Here is a 20,245-nt window from a genome sequence, read left to right on the forward strand (position 1 = left end):
TGATCATTGCCTAGTCTAAAAGACCCGCATAGTACCATGTGGAGAGGTGTTACCTTCCTAATCCGAGGATAGCGTACTAGAAGAGCTATTTTAGCAACTGATCACATTGTACGTTCGAAAAATCCACTGCCAGTCGTGATGAGAAATCTCACTATATGAACAGAAGCAATGGAGATGTACAAACAAACAAAATCATAACTGACTGGTGGGTGTCTTCTTGGGGTCTAGATTTACCCATTAGAACACCACACCTTTGACCTGAGCAACCTTGTTCAGATTGATATTCTTGATCATGATAGTCCACGCAAATGCCAGAGCCATCACCCCCACGCCAGCAGAGAGCATCCTAACTTGTGTATAGCCGTACGCTTTCTGTATTGCCGTTCTCATCGGAGTACCAGGAGCATAGCTCAGCTGTGTCTCGAGATCTTCATAAATCATGTCCAGGTCTTTCAAGTCTGGCAGATACCAAGTAAGAGCCTTCTTGTAAGTGTTGTTCCAGATTGCCATAGAGATAGTAAGACCTGCAGAATCTCCGATGGTACCGACCACGTTGAGCAAGGCGAGGGCTGTAGCAACATGCTGGTGATCAACGGCAGCGAGAATAGATAGCTGCTCGACAATGATGAAGATCGATCCGCCAATGGAGATGAAGATTTGACACATGACCTGGTAACCAACACTCTGACCAGGACGACGGAAGTAGATCATCAAACCCTGGGCAAAGATGTATAGAGGAACGGAAATGTAAAGGAGCCATTTGAAGCGACCAGTTTTTCGGATCGCCCATCCAACAAAGAATAAAAGTATACCAGAAACGACGTCGAATGTATTAGTGATATACCCAGCTTCGGCAATAGTGAGGTCATTAACCACTTGAAGGAAATTTGAGAAGTAGTTGTTCCAGCAATAGTTTGAAAGCTGATACGTGGCATCTAAGAGGCATGCACCGACGACGGTTCGGTTCGTGAGGAAGGAGTATGGGAGCAAAGGCGTAGGAGCGATATACCTCTCGTAGAAAGCAAAGAAGAAGAGCATCGAGAATCCGACCACAATCATGGCAATGATATAATTCGTGCCCCAGCCTTTAGGAGCCTCGCTGGCAATGTCAAATGGAAGCTCAAATAGCACAAGTCCCGCAGTGAAGATGAAGACTCCGATTACTATGATACTATTAGTTCTCTGTGGATGAATCAGTTGGTAGTTCGGAATACTCACAATCGAATTCGAGTGTCCAAAACCAGATGCTTTGAAGGAATGATCGTCCACTGTTCTCTCTGATAACCACAGCATTTCCCTTTTTGGCTTTTGTCAGGTTGAACTTCAGGACGAAGAACAACGGCGCGGCCACGACAGGGAAGATGATGGCGAAAGTACCATAAGCCCATCTCCAGCCAGTATGGGCGTAGAATAGATCCGCCACCTTTGGCCCAGCAAACGCCGTAATAATGTACGGAGAAGACGTGAAAGCGTATGCAAGGGCTCGGTTCTTCAACTGGGAGAGATCGGCGGTGATGACGTCCACGGCAAATTGCATGCCTCCGAAGCCGATGTAGTAAAACACCTAGATCCCCTATTAGCACATGTTCAATAATTCATAGATATTCCCGGGCTGTCTTACATTTGCAGCGCAATAGACAGCGAAACTGTTGCAAGAGGCCATCAGAACAAGGCCTACGGTGGCGCAAATTGACATCACCAGGAACCCTTCGGCTCGGCCCCAGGTGTCCATCATCTTGGCCACTGGAAGGAAGACAGCAGCCGAAAAAGCATCCGCAATTGCGGTAGGAAGACCAGACAAGGAGTGTTGTTGGAAAGAGCTAGCCACATAAGTGCTCAAGCTGCCATCGATTGACGATATCCAGGCATAGGTGAAATAGAGGAACCACATACTATTGAACTATAAGATTAGCGATAGGGCTGAAAAGCGGGTGAATTGACTTGCTTACTTTATGAAAACGAAGATCAGGGAGACTTTCGACCAGGTCTGAGCCACAGCCTCAACTTCCTGAATACCATGTTGAAGCTCTTCATAGGGCACACCTGGTAGCTCGGCACCATTGTTTGGAAGTGTATCTTCAGGATGGCTGATTGAACCCTCTGACTTCTCCGCCTCTACTGTGTTTCTGTCTACTTCGACCGAAGAAGAACTTGCAGCATCATCACTGTCGACTTTCATTCGACGAAAGACTGCCCGAGCCCGTTGTATCAAGGGACGAAGCGTCATGGCAATGGATATAAGACTCAAAATTCCAACGACTCAGAGAGGTTGAAGGTTTCAGGAAGATTTTGAAACCAAGAGGGAAAGGCAAGTAAAACAAGCGAAATTCCCACATATAAAGTAAAACATCGAAGTCGGCACGTCGGCTAGTAGTATTTTGAACGACCGACAATCCTTTCCTCCTAGATCAAAAATGTTACAACATGCGCGGTATTAATATAATGTAGTCCAAACATATTCGTTCAGGCCGTGGACCCTTGCTCCACTGGGGCCTGCGACAAGATCTAATCAGATCGTCAGTGGCTTAGAGATCTTTACCACATCCAGTTACCTTGATCGAGACCCATCAGGCCCATTCCCTTCCAACGTCAGTGTCAAGCTTCGTATAGCTGCTTGGAAATGTACCTTGGCATTATGGGCCGGCCATATTCTCTCAACCGGAAAACACGGGTCGATAAAAATCTTGGAAAGTTATCAGATTTGCCAAGATTTCGCATTCATGGGTAAACGCGTAAAATTGATTTCTTTCCCCTTTCCTACATTAGAATGGACGTGTAACTCACCAATAGGTCAGCCATTTGGCTAACATATACGCAAACAGCCAAGATCTCGCCGGATGAGAATCTCAGTACAAGCCTCATGGCGTAACTTAAGCCACCCTTGGCTCCCCTCATGCCTCCACCTTGAACTTTTTTTTGAGATTAAGGTGTTTAGCGTTTTTTTTTTGTACGCAGGAGTCTACATAATCCGATTGGCCATATATAATTATGCGTGCATCCCGAGGCCAATTGGACCGACACTGGATGTTGTACCTTACAACGCCTGCCGGAAAAGATATCTTCCGGTATATTATATTTTTCGGTCAATAACAACACGCGTGTTTTGTACACGTTGGCAAGAATTAGTCACTGGAAAGTCGCGATTTCAACCTGGTTCGATCTCCTTTGATCAGCCTTCCGGTGGATCCCGAAAATGACTATTACATATTGCTCCGTCTGGATATGCATTCTCTTTTCGGGTTTCGACAAGTAAACCACATTCAAGGCCTTGCCTGGAGTATATCGATGCGTGAGATTGTATATAAATACCGCCGCCGCATAACGATCGCCTCAGTTCATCAGGTTCTTGCTATTTTGGCTTGCAGGCAGCAACCACATACACTCGCGCAGGCCCAGCTTGTCAGCTCCGGACGAAATCCCAGGGTTGAAAAATTCACCTTCGTGGGATCGTGTGCACTCCCGCTGTAAACGTCAAAATCGACCGAAATTCAACCATTTCCGATGGTGTAGACTAGCACAGCGGATGTAGGAATATAGTAACGGACGTGGAATCAAGCCAATATGGCTGTTAGATTCGACGAGATGGGCTATCTTTAGTATGAGACCATGACAATGACGTGAAATCTGGCTGCTAATGTATTGCAGCCAACCTCCGAATTCCTAACTATCTCAATGTAGTGTATCAAGGCCATCCTAACTTCACCCTAGTAGAAATACAAACGTATCGGGGATTGGATGTTCTTGTAAGCTGTCCATACGATAAATGAGGCGAAGCTCCTAGTTCACGATCAAAGAAAAACCAAGAGATAAGTCTACAACATATGTACATACCACCACTTTAATTCACTCTATCTTACATGATTATTTGGTCAGTGGTCGTTATTGAGCTGTTCATTTTGTCGCGAGTAGGACCGGCTTCTCGATATACCTATCCACACTAAAGGATCAAGGTATCTTTTCCTGTACACCAACTAATAACATGGAAGGCTATCGCACTTCACCTCATTCGCAGTTTCGATTCAAATATGTTTCCAGTTTGCGCCAATCAAAAGTAGACGATACACTCCAAGGCTACCAGACGAAAACGGATATGGCGGGGAGCGTAACTTTCCCCTCTCGACAATCTGGTCCCACTCTGAGTGTCGACTCTACAACCTTTTTGAATCACTTCAAATCATGGCAAATACAGAGAATGAATGGGAATTGGAGGAGGGTATCCCTCAGTTTGAGGATCCCTTCATCCAACAGTATCTGAAAGGACGCGATGCTTTAATTATGGAAGAGAAAAAGCGACGTCATGGTATTTCCCACTCAAGTCAAGTAAAAAAACTTCATATCTGACTTTTGTTGTAGATGCAAATCTGCGCAAATCTTTATCACCTATCGCCGCCCGGGCGACGAAGATTGTGTCACATATCCGAGCTCAGGAACAGAACGAGCTGTGGTCAAGTGGATTGAATGAGAACGCGGCCCACCAGGCAGATGAAATCCTGTACCCCGGTGTCATGTTCAATCTGGCCAAAGGCCGCATGGAGACGACTAAACTATGGAAAATCGTGGAAAAGATGCCCAAGGGTTCTCTCCTACATGCCCACATGGAAGCCATGTTCGACATGGATTTCTTAGTTGACCTGGCATTCTCCACGCCCGGCATACACATGTTAGCGCCGAAGCCGTTGATCACAGCCAAAGATTACGAAATAGCGCCCGTGTTTTTCAAGTATTCCTCGCAGCCTCTAGAAAGATCCGAAGACAAGCCAAGTATTTGGTCGGAGGCATACGAGGCCTCGTCATTGATCTCGATCCAGAAGGCCGCCTCCTCTTTCCCTAACGGGGGAGAGAAGGGTTTCCGGGAATGGTTGAATACTCGATGTGTGCTTATGCCAGAGCATTCGTATCACCACCATCACGGAGTAGACGCAATTTGGGCTATCTTCACCAAGACTTTCCCAATTGTCGGCTCTCTCGTGATGTACGAGCCTATCTTCCGCGCCTGTCTCTTCCGGTTGCTCGGACAGCTTGCCAAGGATGGAGTTCGATACGTGGAGTTCCGCCTTGCATTTGTCTTCGAATTCCGAACGGAAGGAAATGAAAACCCCGAAGAAGACTACTTCCAGTGGTGTCGTGTGGTGGAAGATGTCGTGGCTCAGTTCAAACAAACGGACGAAGGGAAGGACTTCTACGATCCTCGCATTATTTGGACTACGCTCCGGTGGTTTGACAACGAGACGATTGTCAATAGCATGAAGCAGTGCATCGAAACGAAGCAGGAGTTCCCCGCTCTGATCAGCGGGTTTGATCTTGTTGGTCAAGAGGATAACGGGAGGCCGCTAGTCGACCTTGTTCCCGTGCTCTTTTGGTTCCGGAAGCAATGTGCGGAAGAAGGCGTTGATATTCCCTTCTTTTTCCACGCTGGAGAATGTCTCGGCGACGGCGACACGACAGACCACAACCTATTCGATGCCATCCTTCTTGGCACTCGCCGAATCGGCCATGGGTTCTCACTTTACAAGCATCCTCTACTCATTGATTTAGTCAAAGAGAAGAAGATCCTCGTAGAATGCTGCCCGATTTCTAACGAAGTGCTCCGCCTTGCTAGCTCCATCAAATCCCATCCCTTGCCCGCGTTATTGTCCAGAGGCGTCCCCGTTTCGCTGTGCAACGACGACCCCGCAATTCTTGGCCACGGAAGGAATGGATTGACACATGATTTCTGGCAGGTTTTGCAGGGACTTGAAAATGTGGATTTAGTCGGCCTATCAATGATGGCCCAGAACTCCATCCGGTGGAGCTGCTACGAAGACCAGTCGACCGCCGAGTGGAAAGCTGGTATTCAAAATGGGGTAATGGGGAAGGGACTGAAATCTGAACGTCTGCGGGATTTCGCTTCGAGTTTCGAGAAATTCTGCGAGTGGGTTGTGCTGGAGTTTGCTGAGTACGATGTTGATGTTGGGGATGATTGAAGTTCTGTGTCCAAAATATACGAGTCATATACTTAGTAACCTAGCACGAACAATAACCAACTAACTATGAGAACACGAAAGTTGATTTTGGTAATATTTCAACTGGTGTAAGTGAAATTTTATCACCATCGAAGTAATTTGAAACAGACAACTCAATGAGAAGATAATTGGTCAAATCTGGTGTCAATCGGTGAGTTGGCACGTCGGCGCCTGACTCCGGTACTTATCGCGCCTTTATCAGGTGCCCGGAACGTCATTGACGAACATTCCCTCCGTCACGACCTCCCATCCACTCCGCTTTGTCGGAGCTGGCTGATTTATTGTGTTTGTTAAGCTATTTTCGATGATCCGAGTCGGCACATGAACGAGCCCTGTCCCGGCTCCCAGTCACGATGGCGTCGTACTTTATGCCATCGTTCTTCCAGAAGCGGCTCCTCAAATATGCCCTCTCTCGCCTGGGCCTGGTCGACACAGAGGCCTTGGATCCAGATAACTTAGGTATCCGCTGGGGACAACGGTCTATCATCGAGTTGAGGGATATCGGTCTCAAACTAGAGGTGAGTGAGTGGGTGCAGTGAGCCTCCGCGGGCGGCGGGGCGGCCTGTCGTGATCATCGAACCCGACCTACAGAGCAGTGCGGGCTAACTATTCACATCGCGGAATAGAAACTATCGACGATACTCAATCTTCCTCCGTCGTGTGAGCTGCTCAGCGCCCGTGTTCAGCTTCTTCGAATCACCCTCCCTGCCGATTTCCACAACAGCGGGATCCTGTGCGAGGCAAACGGCATCGACGTACATATTCGGTTATTGTCAGAGGAGCCGAAAAAGGAACAAAACACAAAAAATAAAGGCGGAAAAGATGACTATTCGGCGGTGCCCACACCATCTGGTCTTGCGGAGTCATTCCTTGAGTCCGAGCCAAAGGAGGAGAGGGAAGAGCTGCAAGCCGCAATAGCGTCACAGTCACAGGTCCTGCCCCATGACCCACTAGCCTGGTCTGTCGATGACGATGACGAACTTGGCCTCGGGAGTGATACTCTATCACTGCCGAGCTTTGTGGCCGGGTTCTTGAAAGGCGTTGTGGATCGACTCCAACTCAAGATAAAGGATGCAGTTGTGCGAGTAGATATGGAGTTGAAGCAAGATGGAACGTCAAAACGGCAGCCTGAACACAAGCCGGACCTTGTCGCGGGTCTGCTGAGCGTCGGGGAAATCGATGTCCACGGAGTATCTGAGAAAACTGTTGGTCCGGACGAGGCTCTTCCATTCCGACAAGGAAAGCGGTTGATATCAATCGCCGATATCAACGTTGGTTTAATTTCCGACCCATCGGTGTTCTCGAACTACTCTAGGTTTGCTGCCCCCGCATCCCCATCGACAACTATGCGATCAAAAGGGAGCGAGCCGTCAAGCAGAGCGTCATCACCCTCTCCGTTGTATCGCTCTGTTGAAGAACCCCTTGCTATGACCCAATCAACTATTTTCGAGCCGCCGCAAGCTTTTGGTCATTCAAGTACTACCTCGGACGATTTGGAGGCATCTGCATTTTCGCACGGTCGATTCTCAGACGCCGACTCCGAGTCAGGTAGTCACCACGGTGGATACCTGGAGGATTCTCATGTATTTGGAGATGACCCCTTCCAAGACAATCCTGGGTACCTAGACTCGGTTATAGACACTCAATTCGATGATTTCGATGATGAGCAGTCACCAGTAATACATCCTGAGGAAGACCAACGGTTCAGGAATCAATGGGGAAGCCACATGTCTCATGGCCCACAAAGCTTGCACCACAGCCAACGGGCGGAATACTCTGATGAGCCCTTGCTTCCGTCTGACAGCCATCACATGTCCCGGACTTACGAAACACATAACGGCCAAATTGGCTCTGAAATTGACGAAACCACGCCACTCACGCAGCATTACAACGATTACAACGAAAATGAACATAATGAAAGATCACAATTGAGCGTATCATCCCATTCTTCTAGTACATCTCCACGCCCAGAGCCCGAGAGCACGGGCCCACGAGAAGAAACCCCAAATGTCGATCTCAACGAGTCCAGGCTTTTCTCTCATGATGAAGCGCAAAGCCTTTACATGAGTGCTATCAGTCAGGATGTGGGTGACAGCTTCATGCCTCACATACCAGGTGGATGGGGCTCGTTTAATCGTGGATCAAAATCCCGAAGTGCTTTGGATGACCGATCTAAAATAACCGCGCCCATTGACCCGGCACAGTCCATCCAAGTTCAAGATGAAGCAAATTCAAGGTGCGCATCTCCATCAGGAGACAATGTCACCGAGGGACATGATCTGGACGACCAAGGCCAATCTCAGACATTGCACAAGGACAGACCCTCAACTTCATCGTCTCCTGGGTTGCACAGAATCAATGAAATGAGGAAGTCGATATTGACTGTGGATAAGATTTTGATGTGGTTTTCGCCTCCTGCTTCCGAAGAAGAGGCGCCAGCCCTGTCCTCGCCTGTGCCGCGGAAAGAGAACGCAGAGAGTGACCTAACTGAATCCACAGTTAGCTTTGGTGACTCTGCACCAGAGGAAAGTCTACTTGCCTCTAGACTTTACAAATCTACGAGATTCGGAAGAGACTTTGTTGAGGCACGGGCCCAGTCAAGTGCTGGACCTGAACTGCCTGAAATTGCGGTGGAAGTGTTCTCTATCTCCGTACATTTTGATATTGCAACTGGTTGGCTCCTAACCAAGATAGGACAAAAATTGTCTCACGCTGTTGATACGGCCGAAAAAGATATGTCTGCGAAGCAGTCACGAAAAGACCAGCCGGCGCGCACACCACCTGTTCATCTTGCCGTCCATGCATTTTCAATAAAATTCATTGAACATGTTCCAGGGCATGTGTATTCGTCCGACGATAATGGCTCGTCTTCGTCTCCTCCCTACAACATGGACGATGTGATCCTTCGTCTTTCCTTATCTGGTCTAGATGCTCGTCTTTCAGCTCAAAGTGTAACTACCAAGCTGAAGCTTCACGTGTCCAAGTTTGCATTCGGGTTCGCCTCCGAGGATATCATATTCTTTGATGAAAGATTGAAGATGCGTGAATCTACGCGTGATGTTTTATCACCTTCGCAGGGAGATATTTCTATCTCTTTGGTCAAGTCGTCAGACCTGACCAAGGTTGACATCTCCACGCTACCTCTCCACATCAATCTCAATGTACAGCGGCTGGAAGAGGTCCTAGGCTGGATGGGTGGGCTGAGTACCATTCTTGAACTTGGAAGTTCTATGTCGTCCGTGTCAACGGTTAAAGGCTGCCCGCCACCTACCAAGGCGCGCCCACGTGGTGTGCATTTTGAGACATCTGTTCCAGCTATTGACACCACCAAGGGCAAGTCAGCCCCATTGAAAATCAATGCCCGAGTTGGTGCCATCCTGTTGGATGTTACTGGTGAAACCCATTGTCTTCAACTTACCACGACCGCCGTCAAAATCGTCAGCAGATTTGAAGGGATTGGTATTCAAATAGACAAGGCCAAGGTGATTGGTCCACTTTCAATTGATGATGCTTCATCTGATACTCCCGCCAAAATCACCCTTAATAACATCCGCCTTGAATTCCTTTTTGCCCCGAAGGAGGTCGATCTCGATCGTCTTTTGACATTGATCACTCCGTCCCAGGACAAATTTGAGGTGGAAGATGATATCATGCTAGACACGCTGTTGCGCCAGCGACGACAAGGATCAGTTCTTCGTGTGACAGTCGGACGCTTAGAAACGTTCATTTCAGATACCAGCGGTTTAGAGCCTCTCTCGTCTCTTGCTGTCGAGCTGAGTCGGCTTTCCAATGTCACCAAGTATTTGCCGGAAGATGATCGCCCCGGCATTCTCACTTTGATGCTGGTGCGTGACTTCCAAGGACATGTCCACGTTGGCGGAGAAGTCGGAGACCTCAAGAGTCAACTCACCGATGTTGAAGTCGCACACATCACCATGCCTTCGCTCACTGCGGTCCAAATTGGAACCATGACCGTCAGTCGGAATAACGATGAAGAGCTGGTGGGACAAGCCCTGTGGCCGCCGAACAGGTGTGAGGACCCAGACCAGTCCTATCCGCCGGTCCTCATGGCTCGTTTCATACCCGATGAAATGGATCCTACCTACAAGATCAAACTGCACAATCTCCTTGTCGAGTACACGGTTCCATCAGTGACGGCCTTCCTTGGATTGGGTGGCAACAAGATGAGCGGGGATCTCGCCAGTAGTATGGTCAACTCTATTGCCAACCTTGCAGAGCACTCGATACCGTCATCCTCGATGACAGGACGACCTATGTCGACTGAATCCAGCTCCTCGACAAAACCTGTCAAATTGGCAGTCGTATTCAGAGATTGTGTTATTGGCCTCAACCCCCGCAATTCCCATGCAAAAGGCCTCGCAGTTCTCACCAATGCCAAGTTCGGAGGAAGCCTTCATGGAGACGAATCAGCAGAAGCATCGTTGGATATTAGAAAAGCCTCGCTCATGATCATCGACAACGTGTACCATGAGGAGGCCTATAACCTGCACCAACGAGGATCGGTCGTTTCCCAAGACACCCAGGCTCAAGCGTATATCGATAAAGGTTATGTTCCTGTTTCTTCCATCTCATCGGCAACTGCTAGTGTCAAGCTTACCAGCGCGGAGGATGGGACAAAGTCTTTGGACGTAGAGTTGAGAGATGATCTGTTGATTCTCGAGACCTGCGCGGATTCCACACAGACGCTCATCAGCATCATGAATGGGCTACAGCCTCCAACTCCACCGAACGTCAATATGAAATATCGAACAGAGGTTATGCCCATCCAAGATATGTTTGCTTCGTTCACCGGGGACGCATTTGCTGCTAATCCCCCCATTTCCAACGATAATGATCTGGCAACTATCCCCGAAGGGTCATCCGGAGAAGATCAGTTGACCGACGAACTTGAATACGTTAGCGATTTCTATCCCGTGAAAGGTGGCCCTGGTGGTGTGGGCGTTGAGGGCATGGAAGCGGGCTCCAATGATCTGCTGGACAGCTTCCATTCCCAATACCAAGTATCGTCCAGCATGACGGAATTGGATTTCCAGGAGGACCATTTTGCAAAGAAATCAGCTGTGGGTGGAACGGCACATCGATGGGATTCTACCCAGAACACCTATGGCTTCACCAACGACACAAAGCTCGAGCGGAGTCCTTTGCGTGTGCGGGTGCGAGACGTGCATTTCATCTGGAATCTCTTTGATGGGTATGACTGGCAGCGCACGCGTGACACAATATCCAAAGCCGTCAAGGACGTGGAAATCAAGGCCACAGAACGCCGTTCCAGGGGCTCGCAAGTGTCACCTTTGGCCGAAGATGAAGAGGAGTCTGTCATTGGCGATTTCCTCTTCAACTCCATTTATATCGGTATCCCAGCCAACAAAGATCCACGGGAACTCCACCGCGAGATCAATCATGACATCGATGATTTCACTAGTGAGACCGGGAGCTATGCAACAACCGCTACCCTGACTGGGGCTGGAAGTCGCCAGGGCCGGTCAGGCTCTAAGAGGGAGAAGAAATTGCGCTTGCATCGGAGCAAACACCATAAAATGACGTTTGAGTTGAAGGGGGTCTCTGCCGATCTGATTATTTTCCCACCGGGCTCGGAAGAGACCCAGAGCTCGTTAGATGTGCGGGTCAAGGATCTGGAAATTTATGATCATGTTCCGACATCCACATGGAAGAAGTTCGCGACCTACATGCGTGAGGCTGGAGAGAAGGAGAGCGGAACGAGCATGGTTCACCTTGAAATTCTGACTGTAAAGCCTGTGCCTGAGCTCGCTGCATCAGAGATTGTTCTCAAGGTTCGTTACCCAGTAAACCATAATTCAGACCAGTACTAACTTGACTCTTAGGTCACTGTCCTACCCCTTCGGTTGCATGTTGATCAAGATGCTCTCGACTTTATGAGTCGGTTCTTCGAGTTTAGAGATGAGGCCGCCGAACCATCTGATACTCCGGGCGATGTTCCATTCTTGCAGCGAGTAGAGATAAACGCCGTGCAAGTCAAATTAGACTTCAAGCCTAAGCGGGTGGACTACGCAGGACTCCGGTCCGGGCGTACAACTGAGTTCATGAACTTCTTCGTGCTGGATGGCGCGGACATGGTACTACGACACGTGATCATCTACGGAGTGTCCGGATTCGACCGAATGGGCCAAACTCTCAACGACATCTGGATGCCAGATGTCAAGCAGAACCAACTACCCGGCGTGCTCGCGGGTCTCGCGCCGATCCGCTCCCTAGTCAACGTCGGCGGCGGCGTGCGCGACCTAGTTGTCATCCCAATGCGCGAATATAGAAAGGACGGGCGAATCGTGCGCAGCATCCAAAAGGGCGCACTAGCCTTTGCCAAAACAACCTCCAACGAGCTGGTCAAACTCGGCGCAAAACTAGCGATTGGCACACAAACCGTCCTCCAAGGCGCCGAGGACCTGCTGACTCCCAACGCACCAACCTTCGACGACGACTCCGCGGACGAAGACGAAGCCAAGAAGATCTCACTATACGCTGACCAGCCGGTTGGAGTGGTACAGGGACTGCGTGGGGCGTTCAGTGGCCTCGAGCGCGATCTACTTTTAGCACGCGACGCGATCGTCGCTGTACCAGGGGAGGTGGTCGAGAGTGGGAGTGCCAAGGCGGCCGCGAAGGCAGTCTGGAAGCGTGCGCCCACGGTCATCCTCCGACCCGCTATCGGGGTTTCCAAGGCTGTGGGACAGACTCTGCTTGGTGCGGGGAATACCCTGGACCCGAGCAATCGGCGCAAGATGGAAGATGTAAGTGATCTCCGCGGAGCCCTGTTTTGGTTCGTGGCTGTGGCTGACTACGATTTTAGAAGTATAAACGGTACTGAGACTGAGAGTGAGGTGCACGAGGGGTGGTTTGGCCCTTGCATACTTCGTACATACATGCATATTTGTTGGTTCCTTTTCTGGTTTTTGATTTGATTTTGATTTTTCCGAGTTCAGGTTACTTTCCTCTTTGCTTCAGTTCGATACCACATCACGACCGCATTACAATCTTAAATTGCTCTTGCTTGTTCTTTCACATACTTCCAGGGATTTTCAGTTTCAGTCTATATGACGTGGGAGTCCCGAGTTCAATAAATGATCGAGGTCTTAAGCCAGATCTATTGCTACGGATCCACCAAGTACCAGAACCAGAAGAAGATAGCGAAAAGCGATGTCGATCGCAGTTCGTACAACGCGGTAGCGTCCGAGTATACTCCTTGAGGCAGTTGCCACCATGAAGACTCCGTACCACATTAAATCACTGGAAAATTGTGTAAGTCCCGACGATCACCTAGGCAGCCTGTCACCTGGGCAGCCTGGGGCAACGAGCCAGCAATCTGTTTAAAATTGCATTCTGCATGCTGCATGTGAAACAAATCTGGGGGTTGCAGTAACATTGGCAGATGACTTGGGCACAATTAAAGATGAGCTGGCATGCCGATCTATGTACTTACAGCCAACGTGTGCATCTGCATGTGTGCCTTGATTCTCTCAGGTACGAGGGTACCTCGTACGAGGTGCCCAACCATGGAACAAAGATCAAGAGTCCAAGTCCAGTCCAGGCCAACAGAGGACATAATGTATGTGTACGTACTATTCCACTTCCTCCCAGCCGAAAGACGACACGAATCAGCCATTGCGAGAGTCCAGATAGACGAGATAAAACCCGTGGTTCCTTGCGGACTGCATCAACGGTGCATCACTGCAAAGTACCCCATACATACCCAAGGTACGGATAAGCCCTGGGAAGGAAGTCCGACCATGACCAAGTCATGATGTTGCCGGTGGAGAAGGGGGAAAAAATATTTTCTTTTGCCACATTTGAAGTCGAACCGGATGTCCAATCATGGGGGCTGGACCCCACAGCCGAAAGGAAGATTTTTGCCTGGCTCGGTCGTGTGCTAAGACACAGGTTCGTTCTGTTCGCCGACTGGTTCTGGGCTTTAAGAGGCGGTTGGTGAAGATTAGGGATTGGGGTGGATGATTGGTTGGAAATAGATGGACGAAACTAACTAACGGACTAGACTAAAGGGGAGATCGAGGCTGAGATCATCTGCAGGTGATTTGGGCGCGACAGAATATTCCCTTACTAGTATCATTCAGGCATCCTAGCATATAACATAGCGTATAACATGGTTCTATCAACATATATCAACATAACATCCCTATACAAAGATGACGTCGACCAGTTGATCGACGAACCATGGGTCACTGACAGTCCGGTCTCGACCTTTTCCTTTGCTTTTCTCTTCTTCTTCGTTGGATCGGTAGGGCCGGCTTCCCCTGGCTTTTAACTAGTTCGACTGGGTCGATGGGTCGAGTTCGACTGGCTATAGTATACTCATTGTTCGTGATTGAGTGGATATACTCTGAGATCCAGGCACATTCCGTTCGTCCCGGTTTATATTTTCTTTTTCTTTTCAACATAAAATTGCTCTCCCTGCCCTTCTGTACCTTGCAGTCTTGTTTATTGTGATCCATTGACATCTTGCGACCGGTAAGCCTATCTCCTATCCCTTGCGGCCTGAATCTGACGAATCAAGTTCAGTGTGGAGAAGTGGGTTTGGATCTACTGCATTGGATATGTCGACAATCTAAAGAGAGGTTTGAGAAAACATCCAGAAGCAGGCCTTCAAGCAGACACGCGAAATCGGGGATATTCGCAATTCCAACATGAATGAAATCCTCAACCACTCCGCCGCCAACGACATATGGCATGGCGAGCTGCTGGACAGCCCCCTCTGCCACAAATGTCTCGATCTCCATGATAACCATGCATGTACTACTCCTCTTTCCAAACCTTTTTTGGACGCGGGAGACGCTTTGTCCCTCCCCCCTCGATCCATCAAATCTCGTATCACGGGAGACCTTTCCATCCACGACTACCACAAGTTCCTCTCCAAGGCTGCAGACCGCATTGGCGATCCCGTCGATCAGACAGGAAAGAAATTGAAGCGAAAAACTGCTGCGTTGCATTTGAATCGCCCGTCCCCTCTTTCCATCTCTTATCCTGTATCTATATCGTCCGTGGCCTCGAGTCCTCCGCCGCTGTCTCCTTCCTGCTCGCAAAGCATTGTCTCTCATTGGAGTGAAGAGCCTGAGATCGGGGAAGCCCAGACTGGTAAGCATCTATGACTATCCGGTCGATTCTCTCGAGCATTTATTAACACTTCATAGTTCAGTACCGATCTACACAAAGCCCTGGACTCCCCGTTGTCTCAGATCTCGGGAATCGTGCTAGACCTAACAGGAAACGATTGGTAAGTTGGCTGAGACACTACACAAAGACCCAGCTCACTTATTATAGTCCAAGAATACCTTTAGGGAAAAGCTCCAGCAAAAGGCCCAAGTTCAAGCGGAAGAAGAAACAGAAACAGAACCTGAGTCTGCCTCCACACCTCAACCCTCGGACTCAATGCTGGCCAGTACGCAGGCCGTTGCCACCGTCTCACACGGTGGTGCCTGCTTTGAGATCCTGAATCCGCGCAAGTCGCTGGATCTAGCACGCATCGTCTCATACATTGAAGACGTCGATAATTGCTCCGTCTCCACAGACAATACCCGAGACTCGACTTTTTCCATCGAGCAAGGACTGGACCGGGTGTCCCTGTCCCAATTCACCGATGCCTCATTGCCATCATTCTATTCCAGCAATTCGTTGTACACCTCTATCTCACCCGATCCCTCGACAGCCAAAGGTCAGCCGGCGGATATCACCTCCCCGCGAGTCGGCGAACGCGTCCGGTCTCTATCAGACTATTCTGTCAACGAACAAAGCTTCAACTACTGGAGCCGACCTGCACAGAGCACTGACAACGAGCTACCCTTCGAAACTCATGACTACCCAAGCAGCGGCAGAGAGGGCCCACAATCACCACCCATGGCTCCCATTACGGAAGAAACCAGCCTTCCAAATCTAGATTTTTCCCGTCGACCTTCCACCCCATCCACGCAGACCTTCTATTCAGAAAGTGAGATCGGCGAGCCGGGCTCACCCGTCTACGCAAACGGAGATTGGGCTCAAGTCGACGAGCGCGACAGAGGCATCTTATTCGACGTACGGGAAGACGAAACAACACCCGACCACTACCACGACTATTCATCCTCACAAGAACATCAAGACCTGCCAACACCCCGCGAACCGCATCTCGAGACACCAAGTGGTTCACCCATGCACTCGCCCATGTACTCCTCCTTCGACTCCGCCTACCCCTATCCAACCTCAATCTCCACTAAACCCCCTTACTCTAGCTCCTTCGATCCCTTCACCTACGACCCGGTGTACCTCGACCCACACGTCCAGTCTGTTCTCGCAGCCGCGAACGCAGAGACGATGGGGTTACGGGGTAATCCTGCACGCGCACTGGATGAGCTGCAGCGAGGGGCGCGGACTGGTGCAACCAGTCCGCGATTCGAGTTCCACCGGAGAAAGAGTGATGAGCGGAAGACTCAGAAGAAAAGGCTGAGGAAGTTCTTTGGTTGGAAATCTGGGCATTAGGGAGTTCTGTGAACTTGCCTTGTGTCCGTTACAGCTGGATTCTGTGAATCGACAGCTGGCTGTGTGGTGACTTTTGGACCGGGAATTCGATTATGATTTACGTCCATTATGATGGAAGAGCGAGGCGCTTCGGTGTTGGATTGGATTGGATTGGGTGGACTGGCTGGATACGGGTCTCGATTCTTTTCTTTTGTTCTTTTCTACCGTGTCCTTCTTACTACTCTTATTACACTTTCTTTCTGGGTCTGAGACTCACATTGTATCTATATCATTTTACTTACATTGACGCATGTCAACATTCCGGTTATCTCAAACTTTTGAACTCAATCATTATCCTGGAATAGCAGTAACCTTTGTAAATGTCCACAGGAACGGGTCTACTAACGCAGATCAATCTCCAACTCCGGAATATTTCTTTCTTTATTTCGGGTATCAAATCGAGGTATATACAACGCCATCCATGGAAACCAAAATGCAACATCACCAACCTTAACCTAATCTAAACCCAACCCACCCCAACCCAACCCAACCCAATCCAACCTAATCATCATCCCTCTCCACCATCGACGCCAACGCCGCACTAACAAGACTCTTCCTCCGAAGACCCTGCTCATTCCTCTTCCCAAACCCATAATGGCTCTTCTCAATGCGACTCGCCAAAACCCCAGCGGAAGAACTCTTCCTCCTACCCCTCCCCTCCGCCACACCCTCCGGCCCAAACCGACTCCGCGACAGCGCAACCGCTCTTCTCCGCGGCGACGCCCGCGGCGGCAACGAGCTGGGATGACAATCCTCCCCGTCGCAGAGGTCCGCCGACGCAGAAGGGTCCTCCATCAGCGAGCGCTGCATGGCCTCGACCTCTGACTCGTTGCACTGCAGCCTAGAGATCTGCTGGCGCTGCATGCGGACGTCATGGTGGTAGGGATGTGGCTGGGGGTAGAAGGGGCGTTCGGAGCCGAAAGCTGGTAGGTCGGACATCAGGTGCGGGGGGAAAGTCGGGCTTGTTGTTGAGGAGGCAGAGGGCGAGGAGAGACAGTCGACACCGGAGTCGTCGGAGTGGTCTGTGTCTGGTGGTGTGAGGACGTAGCCTGCGCCCGGGGAGCGCCGGGAGCCTTGTGTGTGTCTGCTGGCTCGGTTTTGGTCGCCTAGGGTGTGTTCGTGCAGTTTCTGCGTTAGGGTTGCAATCGATAGGCGCTTGTGGTTGTGGTCTGAGTCATAGGGGAAGGGGACGGAGGTTGGGGGTTGTTGGTTTTGGCTTTGGTTGCGGGTGAAGCGCGAGCGCGAGATGTTGCGGAAGCGTTGGGATTGTGGTGAGGGACAGCGTGAGGAGAGTGGGGAGATTAGGTTGCTGTCGCTGTCGACCATTAGCCGGTCGTCGGTGTCGAGGGCGAGGCGGTCGGGTCGCGACGACGGCGAGGTGAAGGAGAAGTTTTCGAACATTTTCTTTCGGTGCTTCGGAGGCGAGGGCGACGTGGCTTGAGGGTGTGTTTTGAATATTAAGGTTCTTGATCTGCGTTTTCTTTGACGGTAATGTTGTCGGGGTTGTCGGCCTTTGAGAGTTGCGATGTGGGTTTCGAGCCGGAAATTGACCACCTACACTTGGAGGTAGTGGACACGGTTTCGCACAGTGTCTGATCTTCGATTGATATAGCGTAGACGATTATTTGCCCCTCGGGGGAAAAAAATTGGTTGTCGACCACTGGTTGAGGTTGAGGCAAATGTCCACGTGATCGGCAACCACTGTGCGGCAGCGTTAGCACAGACAGGGGTATTTTTTCTATTTTTGTTGATTTGGATTTTTGTATCAAATCAAAGCATTTAAGCAGTAGTTCGGTTTCAAATTCAATGCAATGAATTTCTTCGTCTTTTTTCTTTTTCTTGTGCATTCCCCTGCAAGACTTGCAAGACCCTGGTTCTTAAATGCATGTCGATCCTCATGTGGATACCCGTGCCCTAAGTCGATCTGCATCTGCGGACTGCACGATGGATGTACGGCGTATGGTGTAGTAAGTAGTGTGGTGATCTTGATCAGATATATATTCAATCTTGCATTGTTTGCATCTGCTGGACTTGCCTACTCATATAACTGGGATTTCCTGGCAAAATCATCGAACTATGTACTAGACACGAGATATATTTGTGCTTCACTGAAGTAAATATTATTAGAATTTTACTCTGGCGACTCAACGCATGTACAACAGATAAATCCCATATAATATTACGCCCCAAGTCAGTCTAGTTGAAGTTGTGCATCCAATAGATATAGGCATTGTAAGGGGTAGCGACCATAATCCAAGTAATCAAGTTGAAGACATATAGCAAGGAACAAACATATGAACTCACCGTAATAGGATTAATTCTGGATTACGTCAATAAAGCGAATTTTCTGTGTAGGTGCGAAGAACAAAGTGATTAGAGTGTCATATCATTCAAGCTCGCTGTTTGTAATAGAACTGGATAGAATCCCAAGTGGGTTAGACGATAGGGGCTATGGGTGTGGCTAAACAATGCTGGAGTCATGTAGGTAGAACTAAATATGTGGTTGCTGTATAAAGCTAAAGCTCAGCTGGGTGGACACAACTGGGAGGTCGAGGACGTGATGGGGCCTAGGACGGACTGGACGTTGGTTAAATATCAAAGTCAGTGTAGCAGAAGTAAGGACACCCAGTGGCCTAGTTGGTAAGTCTATCGAGCAGTACCGCTCTAGACTACCCTCTAGGTCAACTGCCAGGTTTAGAACACTGTCGAGAATTACGCACTCACGGCTCTGGGTTCAAACCGTTCGTCCACTTTTTTGATCCTTTTTTTTCTCTCTCCCTACTTTTGTTATATGATAACAGTTCTATGCTTTTCCTACGCCTTTAAAAAGGGTAGATGATATTTGACATGACATTCTGTATTCTGTCAAGGCATTCACTGTATGTCAACAACATAGACTTCAGTATCAAAATGTGCGTCACTCATCCTATTGACTTTGACCTTGGCGTTCTCGGTCACAGAAAGACGTGTGGTCTAGAATGAATCTTTAGTCTAATGCATATAGTAGTTGACTCTAACATATCGCTATAATTTTACATGGAACCATATATGATAAGGAAAAGGAAGTTAGAAGGAAGTGAGGGAAGTGAGAGAAGTGTGGTGAGGCATATACAAGGCTACGTGCCGCCTCGCTTCCTTCTCATCTCCATCTCTTCACTTGCATACTCGCTTCACAGTATGGCAGCTGAACTTCCTGCAAACCAATTACGTCTTATTTCGCCAAAACCAAGCCCTGCAGATTTCTCACCTCGCAAATGAAAGACGACTCTGTCTCCCAAATCCATCCTTTCCAAGGACTCTGTGCTGTTCTTGCCCCGAAGTTCTCAATTACAGCCCTTGTCTGCTCTACCTGGATTTGATTCAAAATCATTGGGAAGTGATAACGATACTTTCAGAATTGAAAAGCTAATGTCAGCAGATCTGAAATCTCCTCCGTCTCTCCAACCAATGTTTCCTGGCGCCATCCCACATTATACTATATCCATCCTGATCATGTAACAGAGCCTACTTTACCTGACAGACAACCCAAATGATGCGGGCCCAGTCATCCGCTTTCGCTATCGCAGTCGCGCCCGGATCGAGATCTCGCAAGACCTTGAATCCTAATCACCGAGGTTCAGGTGTGACTATGATGAAGATGTTATGGATAACATTCTCAACGGCTGCAAAATGATTCTTCATTGCGA

At 49.2% G+C, this 20,245-nt stretch overlaps 5 protein-coding genes across 5 annotated transcripts; 3 read left to right on the plus strand and 2 right to left on the minus strand.

The window, feature by feature from the left end:
* Nucleotides 1-237: 237 nt before the first annotated feature.
* Nucleotides 238-2,227, minus strand: LCP9604111_5358 (uncharacterized protein; the record flags this gene model as incomplete). Its single annotated transcript, XM_039073159.1, has 4 exons — nt 238-1,163; nt 1,219-1,564; nt 1,622-1,892; nt 1,950-2,227. The coding sequence occupies 4 exons, from the start codon at nt 2,225-2,227 to the stop codon at nt 238-240; spliced, it is 1,821 nt and encodes a 606-aa protein (XP_038928820.1).
* A 1,949-nt stretch (nt 2,228-4,176) lies between these two features.
* On the plus strand, nt 4,177-5,963 carry LCP9604111_5359 (putative CECR1 family adenosine deaminase; the record flags this gene model as incomplete). The annotated part of the gene is made up of 2 exons (XM_039073160.1): nt 4,177-4,300; nt 4,354-5,963. 2 exons carry the CDS (start codon nt 4,177-4,179, stop codon nt 5,961-5,963), a joined length of 1,734 nt encoding a protein of 577 aa, XP_038928821.1.
* A 392-nt stretch (nt 5,964-6,355) lies between these two features.
* Nucleotides 6,356-12,864, plus strand: atg2 (uncharacterized protein; the record flags this gene model as incomplete). The annotated part of the gene is made up of 4 exons (XM_039073162.1): nt 6,356-6,520; nt 6,629-11,815; nt 11,867-12,787; nt 12,847-12,864. 4 exons carry the CDS (start codon nt 6,356-6,358, stop codon nt 12,862-12,864), a joined length of 6,291 nt encoding a protein of 2,096 aa, XP_038928822.1.
* A 582-nt stretch (nt 12,865-13,446) lies between these two features.
* Nucleotides 13,447-16,520, plus strand: LCP9604111_5361 (oxidoreductase, short-chain dehydrogenase/reductase family; the record flags this gene model as incomplete). Its single annotated transcript, XM_039073163.1, has 6 exons — nt 13,447-13,517; nt 14,484-14,519; nt 14,571-14,583; nt 14,645-15,143; nt 15,200-15,282; nt 15,330-16,520. The coding sequence occupies 6 exons, from the start codon at nt 13,447-13,449 to the stop codon at nt 16,518-16,520; spliced, it is 1,893 nt and encodes a 630-aa protein (XP_038928823.1).
* Nucleotides 16,521-17,060: 540 nt separating this feature from the next.
* LCP9604111_5362 (uncharacterized protein) lies at nt 17,061-17,960 on the minus strand (the record flags this gene model as incomplete). Its single annotated transcript, XM_039073164.1, has 1 exon — nt 17,061-17,960. The coding sequence occupies one exon, from the start codon at nt 17,958-17,960 to the stop codon at nt 17,061-17,063; it is 900 nt and encodes a 299-aa protein (XP_038928824.1).
* Between the last annotated feature and the right edge of the window lie 2,285 nt (nt 17,961-20,245).

Source organism: Penicillium roqueforti (assembly GCF_015533775.1).
Source record: "Penicillium roqueforti strain LCP96 04111 chromosome Unknown scaffold_12, whole genome shotgun sequence".
In the NCBI taxonomy this organism is placed as follows: domain Eukaryota; kingdom Fungi; phylum Ascomycota; class Eurotiomycetes; order Eurotiales; family Aspergillaceae; genus Penicillium; species Penicillium roqueforti.